Source organism: Agelaius tricolor, unplaced genomic scaffold, assembly GCF_023055355.1.
Source record: "Agelaius tricolor isolate 1412-34295 unplaced genomic scaffold, bAgeTri1.0.p SCAF_15, whole genome shotgun sequence".
NCBI lineage: Eukaryota > Metazoa > Chordata > Aves > Passeriformes > Icteridae > Agelaius > Agelaius tricolor.
Window position 1 is genome coordinate 9,192,545 of NW_027269275.1, and position 23,009 is coordinate 9,215,553.

General features: G+C 42.4%; 1 protein-coding gene across 7 annotated transcripts in view; it reads right to left on the reverse strand.

Annotated features, from left to right (window-relative positions):
- Positions 1-23,009, reverse strand: part of ZNF423 (zinc finger protein 423) — a 281,081-nt gene that overhangs the window by 157,568 nt on the left and 100,504 nt on the right. For 5 of the 7 annotated variants that reach the window (XM_071440356.1, XM_071440357.1, XM_071440353.1 and 2 more), the window contains one exon: positions 1,820-2,020. In XM_071440356.1, coding sequence (XP_071296457.1) covers positions 1,820-2,020 — 201 coding nt within the window. Of the gene's footprint in view, positions 1-1,819; positions 2,021-2,102; positions 2,250-23,009 lie in introns of those variants that run through there. The other 2 variants (XM_071440360.1, XM_071440358.1) reach the window with 2 other exon arrangements.

The window sequence follows — 23,009 nt, forward strand, 5'->3', positions numbered from 1 at the left end:
AACACTGACTGAATTTACATTAATAGAATCTCTAGGTTGCTATGTTTTAATGCAGATTTGCCTCCAGAAAAGAATTGCTCCTTTTCATAGCACTGCTGTCACCTGTCATAACCTTACACTCCTGCCCTGGAGTCCCTGTCAGCAGTGCCCGCTGCCCTCTGCCATTGTGCCATTACAGCTGTTTGGGGACCACACAGAGAACCAGATCCAAGCAGACATCTGGGCTAAAAGGAGCCTCCTTTTGTGGGGCTCAGCCCCAGCAGCTGTCCCAGCACAACTGAGGAGAGCGGGCAGCGATGGAGCAGTGGCTGCCCAGGGCACTTCTTCCTTGGAAAGGAGCAGTGTCCACATGGGCTGTGCCCTTTGCCTTCCAGTTGGGAAAACAGAGTTTTTTGAATAGAAAGTTACATGTTCTTGCTTACTCCCCTGCAGCAGAGTGCCATGTGCAGAAGTCTCAGGCCATTGCTGTGGCTGTCAGCTGGCTGGGAAATTACCCTGCAAGAAGTGGCCTTTCGATTTTACACACTTTCAAGTTTGCAGCCTGTGTAGGGCTTAAATGAGAGTGCAGAGCAAGGAGCCCTGGGGGCAGGCTTAGGACTGCAATCCCTACCCAACTGCAAGCATGGGAAAAGCCCCAACATCCCTCTCTCCTACTTCCCAGCAGGTGATGGGAACAAGAGCAGGGAGTCCTCCCCTCTGCAAGCGAGAGTGAGACAAGGGAGGGTGCTCTTGGGGTGGGAGTCAGACCAAGCCAAAGCCTCCTCCTTACCCTTCCTCCCTTGCTGTATTCCATTCCCTGTATTTTTTTTTTTTTGGCTGATCATTTTACTTATGCCCAAAAAGGAGAGCAGAAAACATAGACTAATTACAAAACAAATTAAGTGGCCAGGAGGAATATGCACTCGGGGAAAAATGATGGGATACTGCTACACCAGAGGAGAAACTAACCACTAACCCTTCTGCCTTCTGCCAGCCTTGACCTACCCGTCTGCCATAACAGCAACTGCCTAAAAATAATTTAGATGAGTGTGGAGGAAGACGTGATGGCAGAGTATTCAACTCTGGGAAGGTGAAAGATAAGAATCCCTGATTTAAATACATATGAACATATTCTGCGCTCCCCCTCCTAAGATTTGATTTAATCTTTGGTAAAATCTGCAAAGCTTTTTCCTACCCGTGTAAATCGGCTTAGCGTGCTCGGCTGAGTACCTGCTGCTACTGCTGGCCATGCAGAGGCAGCCCTGGAAAAGCAAGGTATGTTGCAATTGTTCACACCAGTGCTCTGAGCTTGTTCTCACTTTACAGAAGGTAAAATCAAGATCAGCGTAGGCTGATGCCATCCTCACTTCCATAAAATTCAAAAGGCAATGTAATAATAACCTAGGGAGAATGCTGTATTTTTAGGGTGGGATTACAGAACTCGCACTATGAATTTTAATCTCAGAAATCATCATGTTCTTTTAGGGGTTCAGAGGGCTTTTTTCCTGGGAATTTTGCACACTTCTGTCATTTAACTTTTTTAATCTTCCTACATTTGGAGAGAGAGGGAAAAATACCTGCCTGAAACTCCTAGCATTAAAAAACCCCACAACATTTTTGTCTAACGTAATTACTGACATATTCCAATTGGAAAGCTGTTGCTTTTATTTTAATTTTATTAAAGGAGTGAACAAAGGCTACCCAAGGCACCACAATAAAATTACATTAACTGTAAAATTACATTATTAATTCTTTAATCTCACTTGAGGCCTCAAGCTGTTGCTATGTCCAATTACCCAGCTAACCACCTGTCAGAACTGTAAAGCTAGTTTAACATTACCTCCAGGACAGTTGTGTGCCCTGTGTTCAGTCAGGTCTGCCAGTGAATCGAAGTCCTGCTGACAGTTATCGCAGGTGTAAATTGACTCATCCTCCATGTCTTCATCTTCCTCATTTCTCTCTTCCTGGCTCGTCACACTGTTCCTCTCTTCCAGGGCCCGGCTGTCCTTTGCTTCGCTCTCCAGCTCTCCTCCCAGGCCACCTGCCAATAGCAAGAACATCTCTAAGTTTGAAAGGTCTGAAAAACAAGAGCTTTAGGAAGGATGTTGCGCTTATTAAGATACATTTAATTACAGCCGCTCTCACATTATTCCCGACACCTTTCATTATATTAATGTGGTTTTTATATCATGTGGTGCAACAATTCTCAACTGTATTCTCTGCTGCTTAGTGCGAATCCTGCAAACACTCTCTCCTAATCTTCTCTGGTGGGTGTATAGCGGGAGCCTCTAACTCTGTCATATAAAGTTGTTAGTGTTTTATCACTTAACCAGATTCTCAAAGCTTTAAAAATTGGCAAGATTAATTACAGCCCGCGAAGAAAAGGCATGTGCTGAATTTTAATTCTCAGTGCTCTCCTCTTCCCACCGCCCCCAAGCCCCAATATTAGTAACAACAAGTGAAAAAGACGCTCTAGCTGAATATCCCAAAGCACACAGGTACCCCAGGACATGAGAGGTCTTGCTGAACTAATGAGAGGCACTTGGTTGGGCAGATGAGCCTGACATTGTGCTGACCTAGCTGAGAGCAGATACAGTACATCTGACCTTCAGGTCTCTCCAATATTTTTTATCTTGTTCTGTGGCCAGAGTGCGGGCTAGCACATACATCTTTGCCAACCCCCCCAAGTTTTTATCTGCATTTGTGCACAGGGAGACTGAGCTCTCTGACAGCTCCAGAAACTCCCCAGTGTGGGGGGCTGAGCACCACAGGGCTGTGCAGGTGGCAGCTCTGCACAGGGGGCAGCTGGCTCTCCACTGGCCATGGCAGGAGAGCGGGGTTGGCAGGACAGCTGCTCACTCCCCCCAGGACACCCTCAGTGGCCTTTGTGAGGGATAAGCTTGCAGCCACATCCTCCTGCCTCCAGGACACCCCCTTAGCCACAGTGGACACCCACATGTACCTGAAGCCAGCCCATGCAGCACTGCAGACAACCCTTGCTTGGGCTCTCTGGAGAGGCCAAAGAGCTGAAAATTCCCTTCTAAGTCCCTGCTGCCCTCTAAGCAGGGAAAGCATCCATTATGCATGCATCCATTATGCACACTAGCCATGGTGGCCAGGCTTTGGTGACCAGCTGAAACAGAGCTGCCTCTGCCTCTTCTGCGCACAGGTTCCCCAACAGAGGTGATACAGCCCCAGGTGCTACACCTGCACTATTTCACTTGCCTCCACAAGAACTCATGTTCTTAATACACCCTGTCAGTATGATGGGAACACTTGGGAAGTCATTCAGAAAGTGAAACAGAACCACAGACTGCCAGCAGAAAAGATCCTCACACACTGGCTGACCCCAAAAGCAAGGGAGCTGCTCTCAGCCAAGTAGGAGGGAGGTGCCACCTTGTTGGTTTGGGCTACATTTGGGTTTTAAGCCATTAAGGAAGGACCAGCAAACAGAGAGATGAATTGTTTCTAAAATCAGATCAGCACCAAAAAGATTAAGGACAACCAATGCTGAGAACATGAAGCAAAGCTGAAAATAAAATTTATTAAAGACAAAAACTGGTTACCACAAGCACTGCAATTCAGACACACATGGCTAGAGCTCTGCTACCACTATCCAGCCAGAGCACATTTCATACCATCTTCTGCTCTGTGCAGGGTAACATAAATCAACTGGTGTAAAACACTCTGCAGCTTTCCATGGAGCACTCGTAACATGACGTGTCCTTCCAATTGCAATGGAAATATCAAAAATCAGAGCCTGCGTTGGTGTGTGCCTCCCTCTTAGCAGTTAACTGATCTGCACATTTTCAGATTCTTTTACTGCTAAATTATACATACCATTCTACTACAAAATTTCCATTAAGGGCAAGATATAATATTCATCTTGCCAAATCAGATATGCCACTTGCACAGCAGTAATGAATTTAAGGATTTAGTTATAAAAAGTATCACTCACTAAGCACTCCATATTGTAAGTCATCATCTATACTATTTTTATTCAATAAAATGCCACTAGCTGAACCTCATGCTTTATAGACTCTTCCTTAAATAAAAATGTCTTGTAATGAAAAAAAACCCCACAATTCTGGTTCTCTTACATTACTACTTCACCAAATAGTAAGTCACTTTTAAACCTATGCTAGCTTTGCTTTATTTCACACATCATTTAATGTATATATTCAAATTATCACTTACATTTTGTCATATTTACTTGGCACACCTTTATACAGTGTCTCATTCCAGACTGCAATCACAAACATTTTAGCTCATTCAATCTTTTTAAAGCCTGTGTCCTGCAGACTTGATAGTTAATAAATCAGAATGTCAACTCTCCAGTTTTATGACAGAAACCTATAAAAAGAGTCCAAGCATATAAATGTAACCTAAAGAATTGGCACCTGCGTCCATGCTGCCTGCTGACAAAGGCCTCGGGGAAGCACTTCTGAACTGACTTTGCCACAACCTGAAGAAGAAAGGTTTTAGGCAACTTTGGGCAGCTTTAAGGGACCTTCACTAATATTTTTAGCAGAAATTCTGTCTTTTGAGAGTTAACCTAAAGACCAGCTGATCTGCTGAGTACACTGTGACAAATTCATCCTTGGTTTTACTCCAATACTTCATGACTACACCAGGGATAAAGCTGCTCGACCGAGTCCAACAATAACAAATAATTTAGCACACTGCTTTAGGAAAAGTAAATTGTACAATGTGAGATAAGAAAATAGATTCCCCACTGCAAAGCAAAATTCCAGAAACATTTTTTAATTCCCTGTTGAATGGGAAATCTGATCCTCTAGGCAACTTCTCAAAAGCGTCGTTGCTTGACAGAGCTGTATGTCAAATAACACAAGAGTGAAGCTTGCAAAAATTACTTAGCAAATGTAACACTGCTTTACAATGGGATTTTTTTTCTGGTTTTGGCGAGTTGAAGGAATCGTACATGTCTGCCACACCTCGGTGTTACTGTCCTTCAAACAAAATGGTCTTCAGATTCCTCTGCTGAGAGCTGCACACTGTGTGCTTGCCTTGCTATTACCAAACACTGCTGAGAAAAATCTGTGGTGTTTCTTGGGTTTCTGACCTTTGTCTCTACTCTTGCGAGCACAGGCTGCCAGCAGGGTGTGTGGGGTGCGGGCGGCCCTGGGGACACGCTCGCTCCTTGCCCAGGGGAGCACAGCAGCCAGGGCAGTGATGGGAATGGGTGGTCCAGGCAGCAAGGAAAAGCTTCAAACGCAGCCCAGCTGCTCCCACAATGAGCTCAGTTTCCCTGATGAGGACAGCAGGCCACAAGCATTCCTTGGGAACTCGTTTCTGCAGAGCTCTGCTGTAGCAGTTCACAAATTTAAGCTGCAGTTTTCCTGCTGGCAGGAACTGCAGGAGCACCTTGCCTGTGGGTGCAAGCATACTGCCAGAGGGGTTTGGGTCACCACAGGGAGGCCAAGGCACTGCTGGCACCACAGGCAGGGGTGGCTTTGGAGCTGGGCCTGGCTCTGAGGAGACACGTCTGTGCACCACCAAGCAAAGGGGCTTCTTGGTTGCCAGAGCCAACAGGACCTTTTGCAGTCTCCAAAAATCAGTGGCTGCCTTGTGGCATCGAGCACAGATAGATGCATTTACTGCCACAGCTAATTTTTAAGATTCCATTTTTAAGCCTTGGATTTTAGTGAGCTTAATTCAACAGTAAGTAGTTTTTATCTAGAATGCTTAAAAATTTTGCAATAATCACAGTTATCAACCTGGAGGAATTCGTGCACTAAACACCACTGTGAGGACAGCACAGCACCACAGGCACACAGCTCACACTGGTGGGGTGTGCTCAGCACAAGGCTGTGGGCAAATGCCAGCAGAAGGGAACTGCAGGCAGCACCAGGATAAATGATCAGGATAAACGATCACTGATGAGTTCCAAAGACAGGGTAACACTTCAGTGTTATAAGTAATTTTCAAGTGATCCTGCCATATCTAATGATGGTTCTAACAATCTTCTTTTATGAGTAAGAGAAACAATTTGAGAGGTCAGTTTTAAAAGTATACCTCATTACCCAAAATGTCAGGAAATGGGGTGGGGGGGCTTTTTTGTTTCTCTTTTTTTTCTCCTCCTCCCCCCCCCCCCCCCCCCCACACACTTTTTCCCCTGTAGCACAGTGGAAGGTCTGCAGGGCTTTACACAAGAAGAATATTTTACCCTATGACCTAAACAATCTGGCCAACAGTCAGGAATATGTTATTCTAATTGCCACTAAAGTTAATGTTGTTAATGACTCTTGGTTTTTCTATACAAGCCAGTTTATGCTCTAGAAAGTTACTATTTCAAAGGAGACATAGCAAGAACTGGGAGTGTTCCTGCCTGACCTGGTGGTCCAAGGAATGTGGCAAACTTGGCAAAGCTGAAAAAGTGAATTCCCAAAGGCCCAGTTTGAAAGTTGCAGTCAGTAGAAATGCCTTCTGAGCTGTGTTCAAAACAGCTCTGTTACAGGAACAACGCGCTCCTAAAGCCAAATATTTGAAAACAGATTACATGTACCATGTTCAGCTCAAGTCAAGAGCAGATTTCCCTTGCTTCAGTCAGCCTGGGACAGACAGCCCTGCCACCAGGCTGGGACTGTGCTTAGAGCTCAGCATGGCACAGGCTCAGCCCAGGACCACAGGGACAGCCCAGCCACGAGAGGCACAGCAAACTGCTTTGGGGCTTTGCTTAGTGGGGCAGGACCGAAGGCAGAGCAAGGCCAGAGCCAGACTGGAAAGATGCTGATGCCCACCTACAATTTCCACTGAAACACTTGGAAATGGGTAACACCTTGCAACACATGGGCCAGAAAAATTGAAAAGAAACCAACCTCAGCTTATTTTTTCATCTGTGGAATCAATTATGGACAGTTTAATTTTTTATTCTGTCAACACAACACAGGGTAGACAAGCCTTTCTATCTTTGTGCCAGTAAATTTTCTGGGGCTTTTCTTTATTTTTCTTTTAAGCCTGTGGATTTTTTTTAATCTAGAGCTGCTCTTAGGAACATGCTATTTAGTGCAGGGTCATGCCTGGCTTTAAATAGGTCCAATTATGGGGCCTCCATGAAGAAGCAGGCACCCACTGATGCAGTGCTAGGCAGCACTTTCCCCCCCCCAGAAACTTTGCCACACAGATTTAAGACTGCAAAGTCACACTGTGTAAAGCACCACATAAAGATCTACACCACATGGACATGCACTGCCCAGGTCTGGCTGCTGGAAGGAAAAATGTAAAATGAAGAGCAGAAAAGAGGCATCTCTGCTCCTCACCTTGGTCCAAACAAAAACAAACAAAGGACTATGGTTATTTCTAGAAGCTTTCCTGAGATGCAGGACAAGTGACAAAAGTACTGAATAAACAAAAGCTAATTGCTGGAGGAGTGATGGGTGCTGGCAAACAACTGACACCTCCTGGGGCTTGGCAGAGCCCTGCAGTGCCCACCCAGGGGCGCAGCCTTCCTGCCCTGCGGCCACAGGGCTACCCCAGCAAGACAAAAGGAAAGGAAATTTCATCCATAATTAGGAAGTGAGAACAAAAGAGACAAATGACTTAAAGGAAAAGCCTAATCTAAACGTTCGTTAGTGAATGTTTTGCTCAGTGTCAAATGCCAAATCAGTGTGGGGGAGGTTTCTACTTTTATGTGGTTTGCTACATTTTAGTATTGTCTTTAGCTCTGTAACATAGAAAGAGAGTGCAAAGTTCTCTGTACTTGTGATCAAAGAATGAAAAAATGCCAACAAGTCACTAGTGTTTCAGTAATTAAATCACAAACAAACTTAAACTGAAATCTTCATCATAGGATGAAGTCTTGCCTTTGCTGGGTACTCCCACTCTGTGACTCCTCAACATTTCAAAAAATGTCTTTTTTAAACACTTCTATTTTGAACACAGATATGTGTGTGTGCTACGTCTCAAAGGGCCAGGGCCCTCCTGTGAGCTGCTGTAACCTCTGCAACCCTACCCACACAAATCTGCCAAAAATCTGCTCTGGCCAAGCAAACCAGGTCAGAAAGTGTGGATTGCACCCCAGCCCTAGGACCAGGACCAGGAATCAAAGGCAGCTCATTCCACACATCAAATCATCACTACGTGCATCAAAGGCAAGCAGGTTTGGTCCTCCATCATGCAGTGCAGCATACCACTTTTACATGGTGTCAAACCACATGTGGTAAGGAAAAAAGGTGCCTAGCTGATAAACAAAGAGCCAGAAAGGAATAATGCATGGAACACCACAGTATATTCATGCAATGGTAAATCACACGGGATGACTACACGACAGGGCAAGCGAGCAAAGTGCAGGCACACAATCCTGCTGACACTCAGCTGCCCTGCAATGCTCCTCTCAGGCTGAAGAGATCCACACATCAGATCTTGCCTTCCCTCAACAAGAGGAAAAAACAATCATAAATACCAAAAAAATTATTTGGTCCAGCATGTAGTTAATGGTGTTGGCCTCCTAAGTCTTACAACTTAATAAAATTGATCTCACTGCAGTACTGTAATGAAGAACAGTAGGATAAGGCTACCCTCGAACCATGAAAATTGCATATTGTTACCTCCTCGTGCCCTCCTAGGGCTGTGGCCGCTGCAGCCCCTGTGAGCTGTCATTTGTCTGCCTCTGACAGCAGCTTCCACCAACAGGCAGCAACAGTGGCTGCAAGAGCTTCTTTTGGAAAGGCAAGGGAAGAGGGAGAGTGTTCAGTGCTGGGTATCTCTGCATAATAACCCATGGGATAAAGCACAGATTACACCAGTAATACTGTTTTATGTGAAGGGTGTTAAGAATAAAATATACAAAAGTCAGAGATTTTAGGAAGCACACATGATAACATTTCACATCAGAGCCTTATTACATTCCAGTTTGTATTAAATCATAATAATTTCTAAGTAAATGGAAAGTTCTCAGCATTCTTCAACTTGGCAAAGAAAAACTAATTTAGTAGGGTACAGCACCTCCTTCTATATCTGCTGGTACACACATTCTTAGAGAGAGGGGTTCCAAGCACCCCAGGAATAACTGGGGCCAGCACCAGCACTGCACCTGCTCCTGCTGGCCCTGCACCACTCACAGAACTGGAGCTGACAGCCCTGCACATCCCACAGCTGCCTCTCAGCAGCCTTCTCTTAGCTTACTTGCACCAGCACTTCTCAGGGAAAATGTCCATCTTCCTTCAGACAGGATGCAATTTCCTCAAATTAGCAGCAGTTTAAGAAAACCTCAAGTGTCTACCTGGAGTTTAAAGCCATGGAAAGTGGCAGGAACATGCAGCAGAGGAGTGGCAGCTCATTGCACTTTCCTTTGCTGTAGCAGTCACAGGTATCACACACAGAATGGGTAACACACACAAACCTCTTCCCCTACAGTGCCTTGCTTCCACCTGAGCCCACCTACATCTCTCCATTGTTATCTCTGCTGTAGAGATACACCATACATCCAGTTAGAGATATGTATGAATGGTATAATTGCCCTGTTTTGTCCAGTGAAAGCAAGACTCTGCCATCTTTGCCTCCATGCAAATCCAGCCTTGCTGCAGGGCTGTGTGGAGCATCTCCCAGAATGATGTTTATTTATCCAGCCAGTCCTGGCTCCAGCCCTCTAGAACAGTGTAACCATGTACACCCACCACTGGCTTTGCTCAGTCAATGATTCTTACACATCACACACACAAACTCACCCTACTACCCTGCTTTTCTGGGATCAAGACTTCCATTGTATCCTTTAGTCAACATACTAGAGAAACCTTTTAATAAGTGCTGTTAATTTTTTTATTGATCAAACTGTGAGCCATTTAATTTTCCATTATAGCAGAAACCTCCTATAGGAGCATTCAGATTGAGTTTCTTTATTCTGTCTCTAGAAGCATGTCACTTTTCATTATTGCTTAAAAATTAGAAAGCAGTTTCTCTGTTCTTTATGGCTTTTTTTTAAGTTTAGTTACTGAAGGGTTATTAAACTTGGAAAATATACAGACAGGCATAATGTGATGAATAAATTCCTCGCTGTCTCTAACCAACTTTAACAGTAGCTTTTTTTATAATTTTTTAGCTTTATTTTCACTGAAAGACTGCCTGTAATTATTACTCATGTTCTCCCCAAACACTTATGTTACTAAAGTGTGAAATGTCTTCTAACACAAAGACAGTTCTCTGGGAAGTAATTACGAAAATGCATTCAGGGGCAATAATTTTATATTAACTGTCAGCAGCATACATCTTCTGAAAAGGCACTTGTTATGAAGGAATTATTTGTGTGGAATTTGAAGGCACTGAAGGCAAAGGAAAATTGCAGAAACACATTAAACTGAAACTCCAGCTCCCTCATCAAGGGTCAGTTTATGTTTAAATCATTACTTTGAAGGCAACCCCACACCTTCCAGAGAGTCTATTAGAAAGACAATTTCAATTTATGCACAAATTGGACACAGTCTCCAGTTTTTGGAGTGATACAACTTACACCCCCTTTTTTAAGGAAATTTCTGAGCAGCTAATCAAAAGAGATACGTCTGAAAATTATGGACTTCTATTAACCTTTCGCTGATGGCACTAAAAATACTTGCTACTGATTTATGGGCAGTAACAAAAATAGTGGCCTCAAAACTGACCAAGCACATTAAAAAGATATCTGTGTCTGTAATGGCTGCAAGAAAAGATTTAATGAGTATTTCACAGTAACTTTTGGCCTACAGGCCAATCCTTCAGTCCTTAGGAAGGTGAAATAACTCAGTGAAAGGTTTTTAAAAAGTGAAACCCAGCAACAGTGATTAAGCATCACATCATTTTAAAAGTGTTTTTTTAAAAAAATCAAATAAGGAAATCATATAAACACCACCAAACAGTAAAATCTCCTCTTAATCATAGCTGCAGGTAATGTTTCAGCCTTTCTAGTGCTTTTACTAAAATGATTTAGATGTTTCTATGCTATGTGACAAATGCACTTACACGCCGAAAAGCGGACAAAGAGCTGAGTTATTATTATTTATTTGCATGCAAGCAGCAGTGGGATTGTACTTTATAGTGTTAACAGCACATAGCGTTTATCAGCTCTTCAGTGTTTGGCAGCCAGTTTAACAGGATAAATATGGGATGTAAACACTTTCCCGACACAAAAAGCATTGTAAGTGAATCTTAGGGAAGGCAAGGAAAGGCAGAGAGCGGAGCAGTCCAGAGGGTGCCAAAGTGTTTGGCTGGAGCAGTGCCCAGGTGTGGGACACAGCCCAGCCACTGACCATGGCCACCCCAGGGTGCCCTCCCCAGGCCAGGGGGCTGCAAGGAAAGCAGCACCTCCTTTTATTCTGGGGCCTCCACCTTGGAAAGGACAGGCTCACAGCCCTGTAGATCTGCTCTGTGCATCCCTGTGGCATCCAAATCAGAAAATGTGTTTGCACCCAAACTGCTCGACAGCCATCTGCAGAAGACTCTATCCACTTACTCAAGATGTGTGATTGCCATGCAACACATTATCTGCCTCTGAAAAAGGATGCTGCTGTCCACTTCCAGATTCCAAAGATGCATCTGAATGGGAGTAGCTGCCACCTTTAGTTCAATAATGAGGTTCAAAGCAAACCAGATCTAAAATCCATTTTAGATGCATGCGTTTTAGATATAAAGTTCATTCATATGCACAAAGAAATTAGAATGCAGCAAGTATTAACTTCAAAGAGAAGTGCACTTCGTCATAAAAAAGTGCTTTTCTCTTTCACATACAACTGCTAAATAATATTGACCATTGAACTCTAATAAATACATGTGCCTTTTCAGAAGAAAAATGGCACTTAAACTTCATTTAGGCATATGAATATTTTAATAAAACTCAACTTATTGTTTTTCAAATCTTTGTTGAAGAAATGTGTTCTGTTTCCAGCAGTTCTATGGAATTCCACTCACAGCTAACATGGGACTTCTTAATCACATTTTAATCCATGGGCATGACAAACCCTTTCCTTTCTTTGAGGAAATGGTGTGAGAGATTTTCTTTTTTGCTTTTTTCTTTTTGTGGCTTTTTGGTTGTTTGGCGCTTTTTTACTTCAAGGTAAAGCCAGATATCTGCAAAACTTAAATCTATAGCTCCCTGAACAGACAGAATATTCAGAAGGCTTAATAAAATTCACATGTGGCTTGTTATTGCAGCTGCATATCAAATGCAAAAATAAGGTATTGACTGGTTCTGCTCAAAATAGCAGCTGCTGGAACTCTTTATTAAAATAAACCTGTTGATTTTCAAAGAGAGAAAAATTACAGATGATGTAATTTAGCATAAGCAATAAATGCCACTGCATATTTTAATGTCCCTTTGCCTAATTCAAAATGCAGATTCCTTTACTGTTCCTCCATAAGGTCCAGGACTTTGAACTGGCCTTCCTGCAGGAAGTTCTGGTTTTGGAGAATTTGTGTCTTCAGTGTACAGCCCTCAATGTATGCACACAGGAGCAAGATTTAAGCAGAGCAAGGACTCCATACAAAAATACCCTCTTAGGCCCCTGAATATATTTTCTTTCAAAATGCACTTTTCCCATGCTTGAAATATGGATTTGTTTAAAAGTTTTGCTGAAAAGGAATGTCTTCTACAAACTGGTGGGATCCTACAGGTAGGATTTATATCCCTCCTTTTATACCTATAAAAACCCCAGAACATTAGGACTGAGAGAGTAAGAGAGCCCTCTGCAAACTGTCAGGAACCAAGGGGTGGATCAATACAGGGGGAAAAAATGGAACAAGAGCAAAAAAACATATTGGGGTAGGAAGAAAAATACACAGAGGCAAATTAGAGAAAGCAATAATTATTTCACTGACCTTCTCAAGGGTCTTGGTTTGCTCAGAACCTGCCTGGATCATTTTCCATTGGGAATGACAAATGTGTGGCTGAAGAAGCACAGAAGGGACCCACTTCTGCAGTAACTGTGCCTGGAAGTCTTCAAAACTGTGATTAAAGACTTGAGAGGCTTCAGTGGGGCCGGGCTGGTGGAGTTAGCTTGTCAGGTGAAACTCCTGGTTTTATCCAGGGTACAGAGGGTTGAACCTGGACCACACTTACTTGTGGAGTTTATGGCCTGATCAAATACCCCACATCACCTCTAGAGGAAAAAAAAACCCTCACTGACTTTCTCTCTACACATCTGGCTTGCTCTGGGGGAAAAAAAGGTATTTCAAACGCACCTGAGGAAAAAGACACATTTTCCCAAACGTGCTTAAGTTTCTCTCTAAGCAGTTACTGCTGACAGAGGCTCATGCCACTGCTCGAGGGGAGCCTTCCAAGCTGGACACTGCCAGCACAGAGAGCAGAAACTGGGAAAACAGCACATTTACACTGCTCCAGCTATGGCTGGGAGGGACATCTGTAGGTAGCCCAAGTGATTTAGGTGGCTAATACTCACAAGTGGCAACAGACTGTAGTAAAAATCCATGAAATTGGAAATTAATGAGAGTTAGGAACCTATGTGTCCAAATGGCTTCAGAAGAGCAGGGCTTGCAAGCTTTCAGAAACTCCCCTCAGGTCTCCTGGTGCATCTCTGCACAACCAAGCACTGGGCTGGACACCGTGCCTTGGTGCAGGGACTCAAACCACAGCAAAAGAATTCAGTTAATGAACGTGGAAAAAAGCAACTGTTATAAGATTCTCAACCAGAAAAGAGATAAGAAAATCATACTGTGCAGCACAGGAAAGGGTTTTTAACAGGTGGCCAAGTTATTAGAGAACCATTGGATTTTACAGAGACTTCTCTGCCATGTGCCCCTGGGCAGCTCCTGCTGCACAAACACGCACTGAACCTGCCCAGCAGATACACCCAGGGGATCACCACAAATCAACAAGGGATGACTCAGGAAGTTTCCTGCCACTTCCTGCTCCTTCTCTCCTCCCTGGGCTTAAAACTAGTGATTTTGGGCCGTGGGCTCAGTTAAATTTCAGTTTGTGTTTAAAACAAGCCCACACACAAAAAATTAATGTACCTCAGATTTCCTTTCTAATTTCTTTCCTTAATACTGAACTCTGAAGTCCTACACGTTTCACTTGACAAAGCCATTAATTCAGTAATTTCACATAATTAAATCGAGCAAAGCAGAGTATTTAAATTAGAGCTAAGTGAAATATACTTCTGTGCAGCTCATGCTGTTAGAATTGTGCTGCATGCTATTCTGCTGCTGCTCATTTATTAATTTAGGATCGGCTGAAACGTGACACTGTGTAATAAGGAATTCACTGGTTTCAACAGTATTACATTAAAAAAAAAAATTAAAAATCACAGAGGACAATGTATCAAGCACCAAATGAAATAAGTTAATCCCTTTGAATGAGCCCTCAGCAGAGCACTTCTGCACCCAGCTGAAACTGGCACCCAGGTTCGCACTTTCCCTGTGATAACTAATTTCTGGATAGAAATCCCCTTTTTTATCCCTGGAATAAGCAGTGAGCTGCACTCATCCTCCAGTGGGGTGAAACTTTTAGCAATGATAACAACTTTTCCCCTAATAGCTTCCTTTCCCCTAATTTTTTCTTCTAGCCCTATGTGGTAAAGAAAGTGTGAAAAGACATTTAAAAGACTTAAAGCTAAAATGACTTTAAAGTTGAGTGTCCCTCAGCCCCTCCTCTCATTCAGCAGGTCCCAAGTGTCAGAGCAGGAGACAGCAGTCTGTACACAGCACCAGGGACTGGAAGAGCCCTTGGATCTACCATGAGAATGATGGATGGCAAAAAAGAATAAAAAGGACAGATAAAACCTGAAGTTCATAATTTTTGCTCACAAATGAGTAATAAAGGTGAAGAAATTAAGACGGCCAATAATCCAAATAGTGGAAATACTTTAAGTAATTAACAAAGTCTCTCCAGAATATAGCGGTGTTGTTTTGATTTTTTTTTCCATCAGTGCTTTCTGCTTCTCAAATTTCTCATGAATTACCTTAATTGGGCTCTTCCAGGTAGGCTGGAAGTTCCTCCACTTCTTGCTGGCCTCGAAGGACACCTGTGAGAGGGGCAGCTCTGGCCTGCTCATGACAGCCCTCACCAGATACTGCTCATAATGAGCCGCTCCCACTAATGAACAAGGGGGGGCTAGGGGGAGATATTGTTGCTGTTGTAATTAAGCTTGTGAAGAGTTTATTTGGAGAGAAATTAGATTTATTTACATGCTGCTTTGTTGCTGATGAAGCACCAGCTATCTGGGAGAACTTCTAATTAACCCTAATTTAGTTGATGTGCTTTTTAGCAGCCCCATTCCCTGTGTACTTTGCCAAGGTAAAAAGTAGTAATCATAACAAAGTTATCCTTTCTTTAAAAGGCACTTTTTTTGGAAGAACCTAGTCCCAACTTTTTTCCTTACATTATGGAATTTGTGTTTTGGTTGCTGACTGGCAGGAAGATGCACAGTTGACAACTTTATGTTACTCCATAGCTTTTTCAGCAGCCTGTGGTGGGTGCAGAAAAAGGGGTTAGGGGTTTGCTTTGGACCCTTGCACTGCTCTTACAGCCATCACAGCCAGGAGTCTGTTTTTAACTCTTCCACTCCCTACAGCCTTGGCCAGTTATGCTGTCTGGCCACAGAGTTCATTAACCAGATATGGTTTTAAATTATTTCATTACAGAATCAAGCTAAAAATCACTTAACTCTAAGGATGTTTTTTATTTAATAGTTTACTGTCAGCTCTGCTGCTCTTCCAGTGCCCATGGTGTAGCTTTTCTGAGTTGTTTGCAACTCAGAAAAACATTTAAAATACAACTAGCTTACAACCTCTTTTAATTAAAAAACCCTAAAAAGTCTCCAGTTTTTAAAAACCTTTTTGGAGGAAGAACAACACCAATTCTTACTTAATTTCACACGCACAACACCATGAACACTAAGCACCACTTTTTGGAATTAAAGGCAAAAAATGAAATGTAATTTAGTTCTGTTATACAGAAGCATCTATGCTTTTTCATCACAACACAAACCCTGAGATTCAAAGAGCATTTGCAGAAGTGATATCCCTCATGTCTTCACCACCACAGCTGTTTGCACATACAGTATATAAAACAAAACAAAAAAAAATTTGTTTAAAAGTGGATTTTGCAAACATCTTGTCTGGAAATTGTTTTACCCATCTGATTATTACAAACTTGTGCAAGATTTCTACCTGAAATTCACCTTAATCAGAAAAAGTACATTTTTGTTGCACAAACTTTCTTTCATAAGATTGTAGACCAAATGCTGCTCTCAGTTATACTTTGCTAGCCCTGTTGATTTTCTTTATGCTTCTTGGATGTTACTGTGGATATTTGGCAATAAACGTATTTTGTTTAATATGAACAAGGAAGAGAAGCCAAATGCTTTTTACACAGACCATTTCTCATTCATTTAGCAGAATAAATGGTCTTCTGGACTTCTGTGCTAATTGCAGAGAGTCTAATATAAACTGCTATCAAGGTTTAAGCCCACTTTTTCTCAGTTTTAATAATGGACACACATTCTGTAGAAAGTAACAACAGTATCGTGAACCGACGATAGCAATCTCAGCAAATATTTGATTAAATAAACCATGCAAAACTGAAATCTTCCCTTTTGTCACTGAAAGAGGGACAGACTATAGTCATCTTTCTTTACTATAGTCAAAATTATGTAGAGGAAGACTTCAATTCAAAACATTGTCTTACAGACTTTTAAGCAAGCTTCATAGTCAGGAAAAGGCACTGATATTTTTGTTGCTACAATTGCATCTCCTTGATGTGTCAGCAGGAATGGCCTGACATAGCCCTTCTTGAGGGAATGCTATTCAAGTCCAAGTTACACATTTCTTTTAACAAAAACCATAAGTGAAATCAAGATGGAACTAATCAGTCTGTCAAAATGATACATTTACAAACCACAAAAACATCTTATTTGAATAAGAAAGAAATAGTTCTCTGATTTGCTTTCTGTGAATGGAAACAACCACTATCTCCATTTGTATTTACTCATCTGACAAAATCAGGGCACAGGAATTTAGTTCTAAGTCACCTATAGCCCCTATCCAAGCTATAATGGATAATAATACCAATAACACAAGCATACACCATGCGCAGCTGAAGGGGTAGAAAAAGCCTTTCACAGCAAAACCATCACTGCTCCTCTCAAGGAGAACACCGTGGATTAAAATAAAATATACACAGATAGAGCAACAAATCTAGATTTCAAACCCTTCTCAGAGGACTTTTTCTACCAAGGTGCTTCAGTCAGCCCCAGCTCACTGCGCACACTGGGCACACTGACCAGCAAGCTCCTTCCTACTCTCTCAAACTGAAAATTCTCTCTAGCTTTGGTTCAAGCAGCACTCAGAGCCTTAAAACACATACACACACTACATGAAGATCTCACCATGTCAGTGGTTTTCTTTATCCAAGCAAAAGCTTCCAACTATTAGTGAAGAAATTTGCTTAAACGGTGCCTCCATTTTATGCTGGCAAATAACTTCCTTCAGAAACGCTGCAGCTTGCAGTACCAAGGTGCTTGGAGGGGAAACTGGGATGATGTGACACATGCAATCCCATCATTCTACACAAGGAAAAAGCACTGTTAAACAGCTGAGTTTTCCTTTTGGAGCTTTGATGAGTTTACTAAAAAAATGTAACAGTGGGCTCACTGACTAAAACACTCAAGTTTAAGGAAAAGCATGTTTTCTTTAGTCATAATTATGCAATAATATTTCACAGCTCATAAAAACACCTTTCGTGTTTGAAACACATCAGCAGCACTTGCATATCAATTTATTTGCAAAACAAACTTCCCCTGCTGCAGGAGCCGGAAACATGAGAGTGCAGAGTGGTGGTTCTCCCTTTTCTGAGGAGATATAAGCCTTTACCCAAACATTACACCTACAAATTTCAACACAGTGAATTTCGTATCTCTAGATTACATCACTAAAATATATTGAACAGATTCACTGCAAATGCATCAAAGCTTTCAACAAGACTGGTTATTTTCAGCTAAATTACCAGGCTGATGTTTAAATACCAGTAAACTGAAGGAGTCCTTGTTTATCTGTTGCAAACTACCAACTTATCCTCAAGGAAAGGCCAAGCTAAACCATGTACCTCTAAATCCACACTGTTCAGCAGCATTCAGAGTAAGCTCATTCTGACTCACATGTTTACATTTTTACTGCTAATTGATTTCCCCTTCTGAAGGAGTTGCCTTGAACAGGAGGCATCCCTTCTTTCTCCCCTTAGCCCCCCTGCTCCAGCTTCATTACAACCCTGAGCTGTTGCCAAAATGAGATATTGCCTCATTTTTGGTACCATGCCCTTGAAGGCATCTTATTAGAAAAGACCATTTCTTAATTAACATTTTTGATCTTTAATCTATTACACATCCCTTTAATCCCATACGGAGGAGCTTTTGGCCCACTTCCGCGCCGTGGCGGTGGGAGGCAATAGACTTGGCAATTTGTGCTGAGGGCTCTCTCCCAGCTGGGCTCCAGCACGGCCGGCTGCAGGGCTGCCTGTGCTCTCACTGGTCAGCAGCAGACATTTGCAGTTATTATTTTATTGCCTTTTTTTTTTTAATATAGACTTCAGAGAGCCACGGCTCAGTATTAAAGCCAACAGGCAGAATGGCAAGCTTGTGGATGAGATCAGACTTCAGCAAGTGGCTGTCAAGCTCTTAGAATAACCAGCAAAACTCTTAAGTGGGAGATTTAGTGGATCACCAACACGTGAAGTGTTAAAGAAAAGTACAATGTTAAGTCCCTTACATCATTTTACTTGCAAATAATTACAGCAATTACAATGTGCTAACTGGCAATTAACATTACAGGCTTCACAACTCACCAGAATTTTTTAAAACACGCTGTGGCCCTATGCAAATTGTCTCTTTGGTACTTCTGATTTGGTGGCTGTATGAGCTAATGGCTACACATTAGCTCAGCAGATCTCGGAACAGAATTGCCCACGTGCCAGATAATTTAATTAGAGGCTTGATCTTGTCAGAGCTTTATGCAACACAGACTGCTTCCAAGCAAAGTGTGTGGGTTTTTTCCTTTCTCTTTAGTGTTTTTTGACTGTCTAATAATTTCTACTAGCGAACACCAAAGCCATCCAAGGGAGAAAGGAAGCACGAGTATGGTACACACCAGCAGGCAGCACTCCAGTCCCAAGAGTGAGGAATTCAAAAATGTGTAGAGCAAGACACATTGAGCACCTCTTCCACACACATCCCAGTCTACTGCCAGGTCTCTGCACACATTTATTAAATCTTCATTGTGCTGTTACTCAGCCCCAAAGAAGACAAGGGTCACTTGTCTCCAAGTGAGAGCTATAGGGTATCTCAAATCTCATTATAAATGGTCCCATTTTAGAGTTTTCTCATTTGAATTTATACACAACAAATACAAGGTTATGAGATGACCTTGGTTTATTGTGACAGTGACATTGTAATTCCTTGTAGTGAGACTGGAAAAAGGCTACTTTAGACACTAAATGACAGCAATGCAAACATATTTCCTATTATGGCCTTAATTTTTGTTTGCTACACATTTTTATACTACAGTAACAATACTTGGACTCTTGGTCCATGATAAGCTAAACAGCTTAAGACAAGATAACCAAAAATACCGTAGTAAAGTCTACAAAACTTTTACAAGTCAGGTCAATGTTGAGCAAGACCCACTAGAGGTCCCTTCCAACCCAAATTATTCTAGTTTCCTGTACTGAACAAGCAAAGATTTTTTTGGGCAAAGCATCATAAATTTCACACATTTCTTCATTGCAGAGTTTCATATCAATGTTCTTAGCGCAGAATCAAAGCAGTGTGGCTTGTTCATTCCATTTATTTTTCTTCTTTTACAACCTTGTTTATAAAACCCCATTCTCATGACTGCCAAGGTTTGTTTTTTTTCTTAAGAAGAGTGATTACTGGGGATCCACCACTGTGGCATTATATTTTATTGATTTTTCTTGTTTAAGCAACAGACCAACATAATATATTCTACTATTCTTGTTCTACATTTATTCGGGCTGGGAGCTTTGAGCTACCAGTTACAACTGGAAAGTATAAACCAGTCAAACGAGAACAAGTTTCTGTGAAAACCAAAGAAATTGTTCACCAGGAGACTTTTGTTCAACTCTCCAGCTGTCTGCTTTCACAAAGGTAAAACCCACTGCAATCACTAAGGCAGCATGGTTTCAGCTTCCCCCACTCCTACCAGCCAGACAAGGCAGATTTGGAAAAGCAAAGGCACTAACCTGCAGAAATGACTCAAAGCAGGATGGGCTGGCAAGTGCCCATCAGTTCCAAAGCCAGAGCCCTTTGGGGAAGGTCAACCTGCAGCATTGTGCATGCTGAATAATGCAAAGTAGTGTGAATATGTGGCACAACGAAGACTTCCTCCTAGGCTGGGAGGCTTAATTAGCATTTGCAAGTGCTTTGAGATCCTACCTTAAAATATTTACCGAAATAAGCTCTAGAAAGCACAATTTGGCTGACCATTCTGTCTGCTCAAATCTGCAGACTAGCTAATCCAGAATGCAGCAGAATTGGATCAATTAGAGATGAGAAGGATTTATCAGCTGATTTTATCCATCCCTCTGCTGATATAAAACCATTCCTATACTGTATTTTCAAATGCTTTGTCCAGTCTAAATTACCAAAGTAAAGGAAGATGATACCAGGCTATAAGATCCCACTACCCGGAAATGTTTCCTGATATTCAGCATTCCTAGTATCTCCTTTGCTTTACCTTAGCCCATTACTCCTAGCTGTGCCCCTGAAGTTTCATAAACAGATATAACTTCTACTTAGAAACACAAAAAATGCTTTTCTAATCACAGCTCTTCACTTGGGCAGCAAGGGAGAACAAGGTGGCACCACTAAGAGAAACACAGGAATGGAAGAAGATAGGAAGGTGCTGTGTCTTCCTCTTTTCCAGCACTCACTCCAGCTCAATGGCAGATCCTTTACCAGGATTTTCATGCCTGATGGAGACCAAGCAAGCCCAGGAGAGCCAGGAAGGCTGTTCCTGATGGCCCACCCATGAAAGGGATTAGCTTCCTTCAGTGTGTGCTAGGAAATGAAACAGTGCTACAATCTCTGGGCAGGTAAAGTACCAACAGGCACAACTTTAAAGAAAAAGTACATTTGTCAGAGGGAGAAAAATGCTGGCAAGGCAGGAATGCAGCCCTGAGGAGGTTGGGCCCTGCCTACCCCAGAACATCAGTATGCAGCCATCCATGCTGGTGGCATGCTTGTGTCCCCAGCAGGATGCTGCTGCCAGAAGACCCTCTGGGAACATCCCCAAACCCACAGCAGCCCCACACCAGCACATACACCAAGCTCACAAGACTTCAGGTGAGGTTATCCTAATGACCCCAGAGGAATTCCCAGACTCGACTGAAACCTTGCCGCCCATTACCAATCCTGATACACTTCTAGCATCGCAGTGCACATCAGTTCTTGGGGCTTTGTCCACAAGGGCAGGCGAGGCTGTGACCCTGCAGCAATCCTCCCTTTTACAGTTGTAGCCTGTAGCAATTAGGAGGGCTGGCTTTAGGCACCGATGACACGCTGCAATGCACTACATTTGCTCAGCTTCCTTGAAGCAGACCAGCTTTCCTGTGTACATTGTCTTTAAGAAGGCTGGGAAATGGTGGGTGATGGGGTTGGGGGAGAACTTGACAGCTCACTTTGAAATGAGCTTTTCTTTCCTCGCCTCTTGTACCATGGAAATTAATTCTCCTCCTCTGTGCTATCTCTATAATTTTCCCAATTAACATTTTTAATAGTAAGTATTTTCTAGGAAACGCTGTAATACACAGGTGTGTGCTGCTAATTTAAATACTGACACCCATGCTGTGTTCACATGTGAAGATCTCTCCTTCTTGCCGGAGATTCCCTCCCCAAACAAGAGGGGAACACCTACGGTGCCGCTCCACCGGGGAGCCTCGGAGCTTGGCGGGGCGGCTGCTTCCACACCCGTGCATGTGTCAGGGCTACTCTGCATGCACCAACAAATCCCATGTTTGTACTGCTCCTTCCCCTGGAGGTGCTACAGATGCAGGATGTCACCTGGACTTCAGGGACTCCAGGAACTGCCCTGTCACTCCAGCCAAGAGCTCCCTCCTGCAGCCCCACATGCGCTGCCCAGGAGTGCTGGGAGCAGAGCCTTGCTTGCAGGAAGCCCTCGTGCCTGCAGATACAGAGCTGTGCCCTGACTCCCACAAACACAGGAATCTGGGAAGGGTTTAGAATTACTTGTTTTGTTTCTTTTTGTATTATCCAGCTACAAAAATCTTACATCTGTCTAGGATGTTCATCTACCACGTTATCTGAGTATCAAGTACTTCCTATTACTTCATATTCCATTTGATAAAACACTATCAAAAGCACTTTCTTTAAATAAATAAATATAAATTAGCATTTATCTGTAAAATAGTTATGCTAAAAATAGATTTTATAATTAGGAAATGAGAATTCTTTTCATTTTCTCTTCTAAAACAACCTATTAAAATGTGACATCATAAAAACCCACACATTACCAAGGAAAATAAAATCTCAACTTATTCTAAGTGGGGAATGTAGTAACTCGAGCTGCAAACATTCCAAGCTTTATTTCTTGTTTGCATTTTTCTGGGTTCTGGATGCTTCCAGAGCAGATGTTTAAAATTTTGAGACCCTCAGACTATATGACTGACAGGTCAATGCAGGGACAAGGATTTTACACCAACACAAGAAAGCCAACCAGCTGAGATCTCACAGTATACTGAAAAATATTCAACTAAAAAAGTTACCAAAGTCTTTTAAGTTCTTTGCTAAATTCAAAGATTTATTTCTTTGTAAATTCTTACCCAGTGTAATCAGAATCTTCTCATACTGATTTACTAATGAAATCAGCTTCTAGAAGATATCTGAGCTTGTGCAGGCACTCAGGACAGGTTATTTTAGAGTACTTGCAAAATAACAGGGTTCTAATGCCCTCTGGATTGCAACTGACCTTTCCAGTGTCCTGCAGCAGAGATCCCAGAATTTCATGTTGTGTTCTTCTGCATTCTGCAATTAGATGTTAAATGAGACAAAATCCAACAC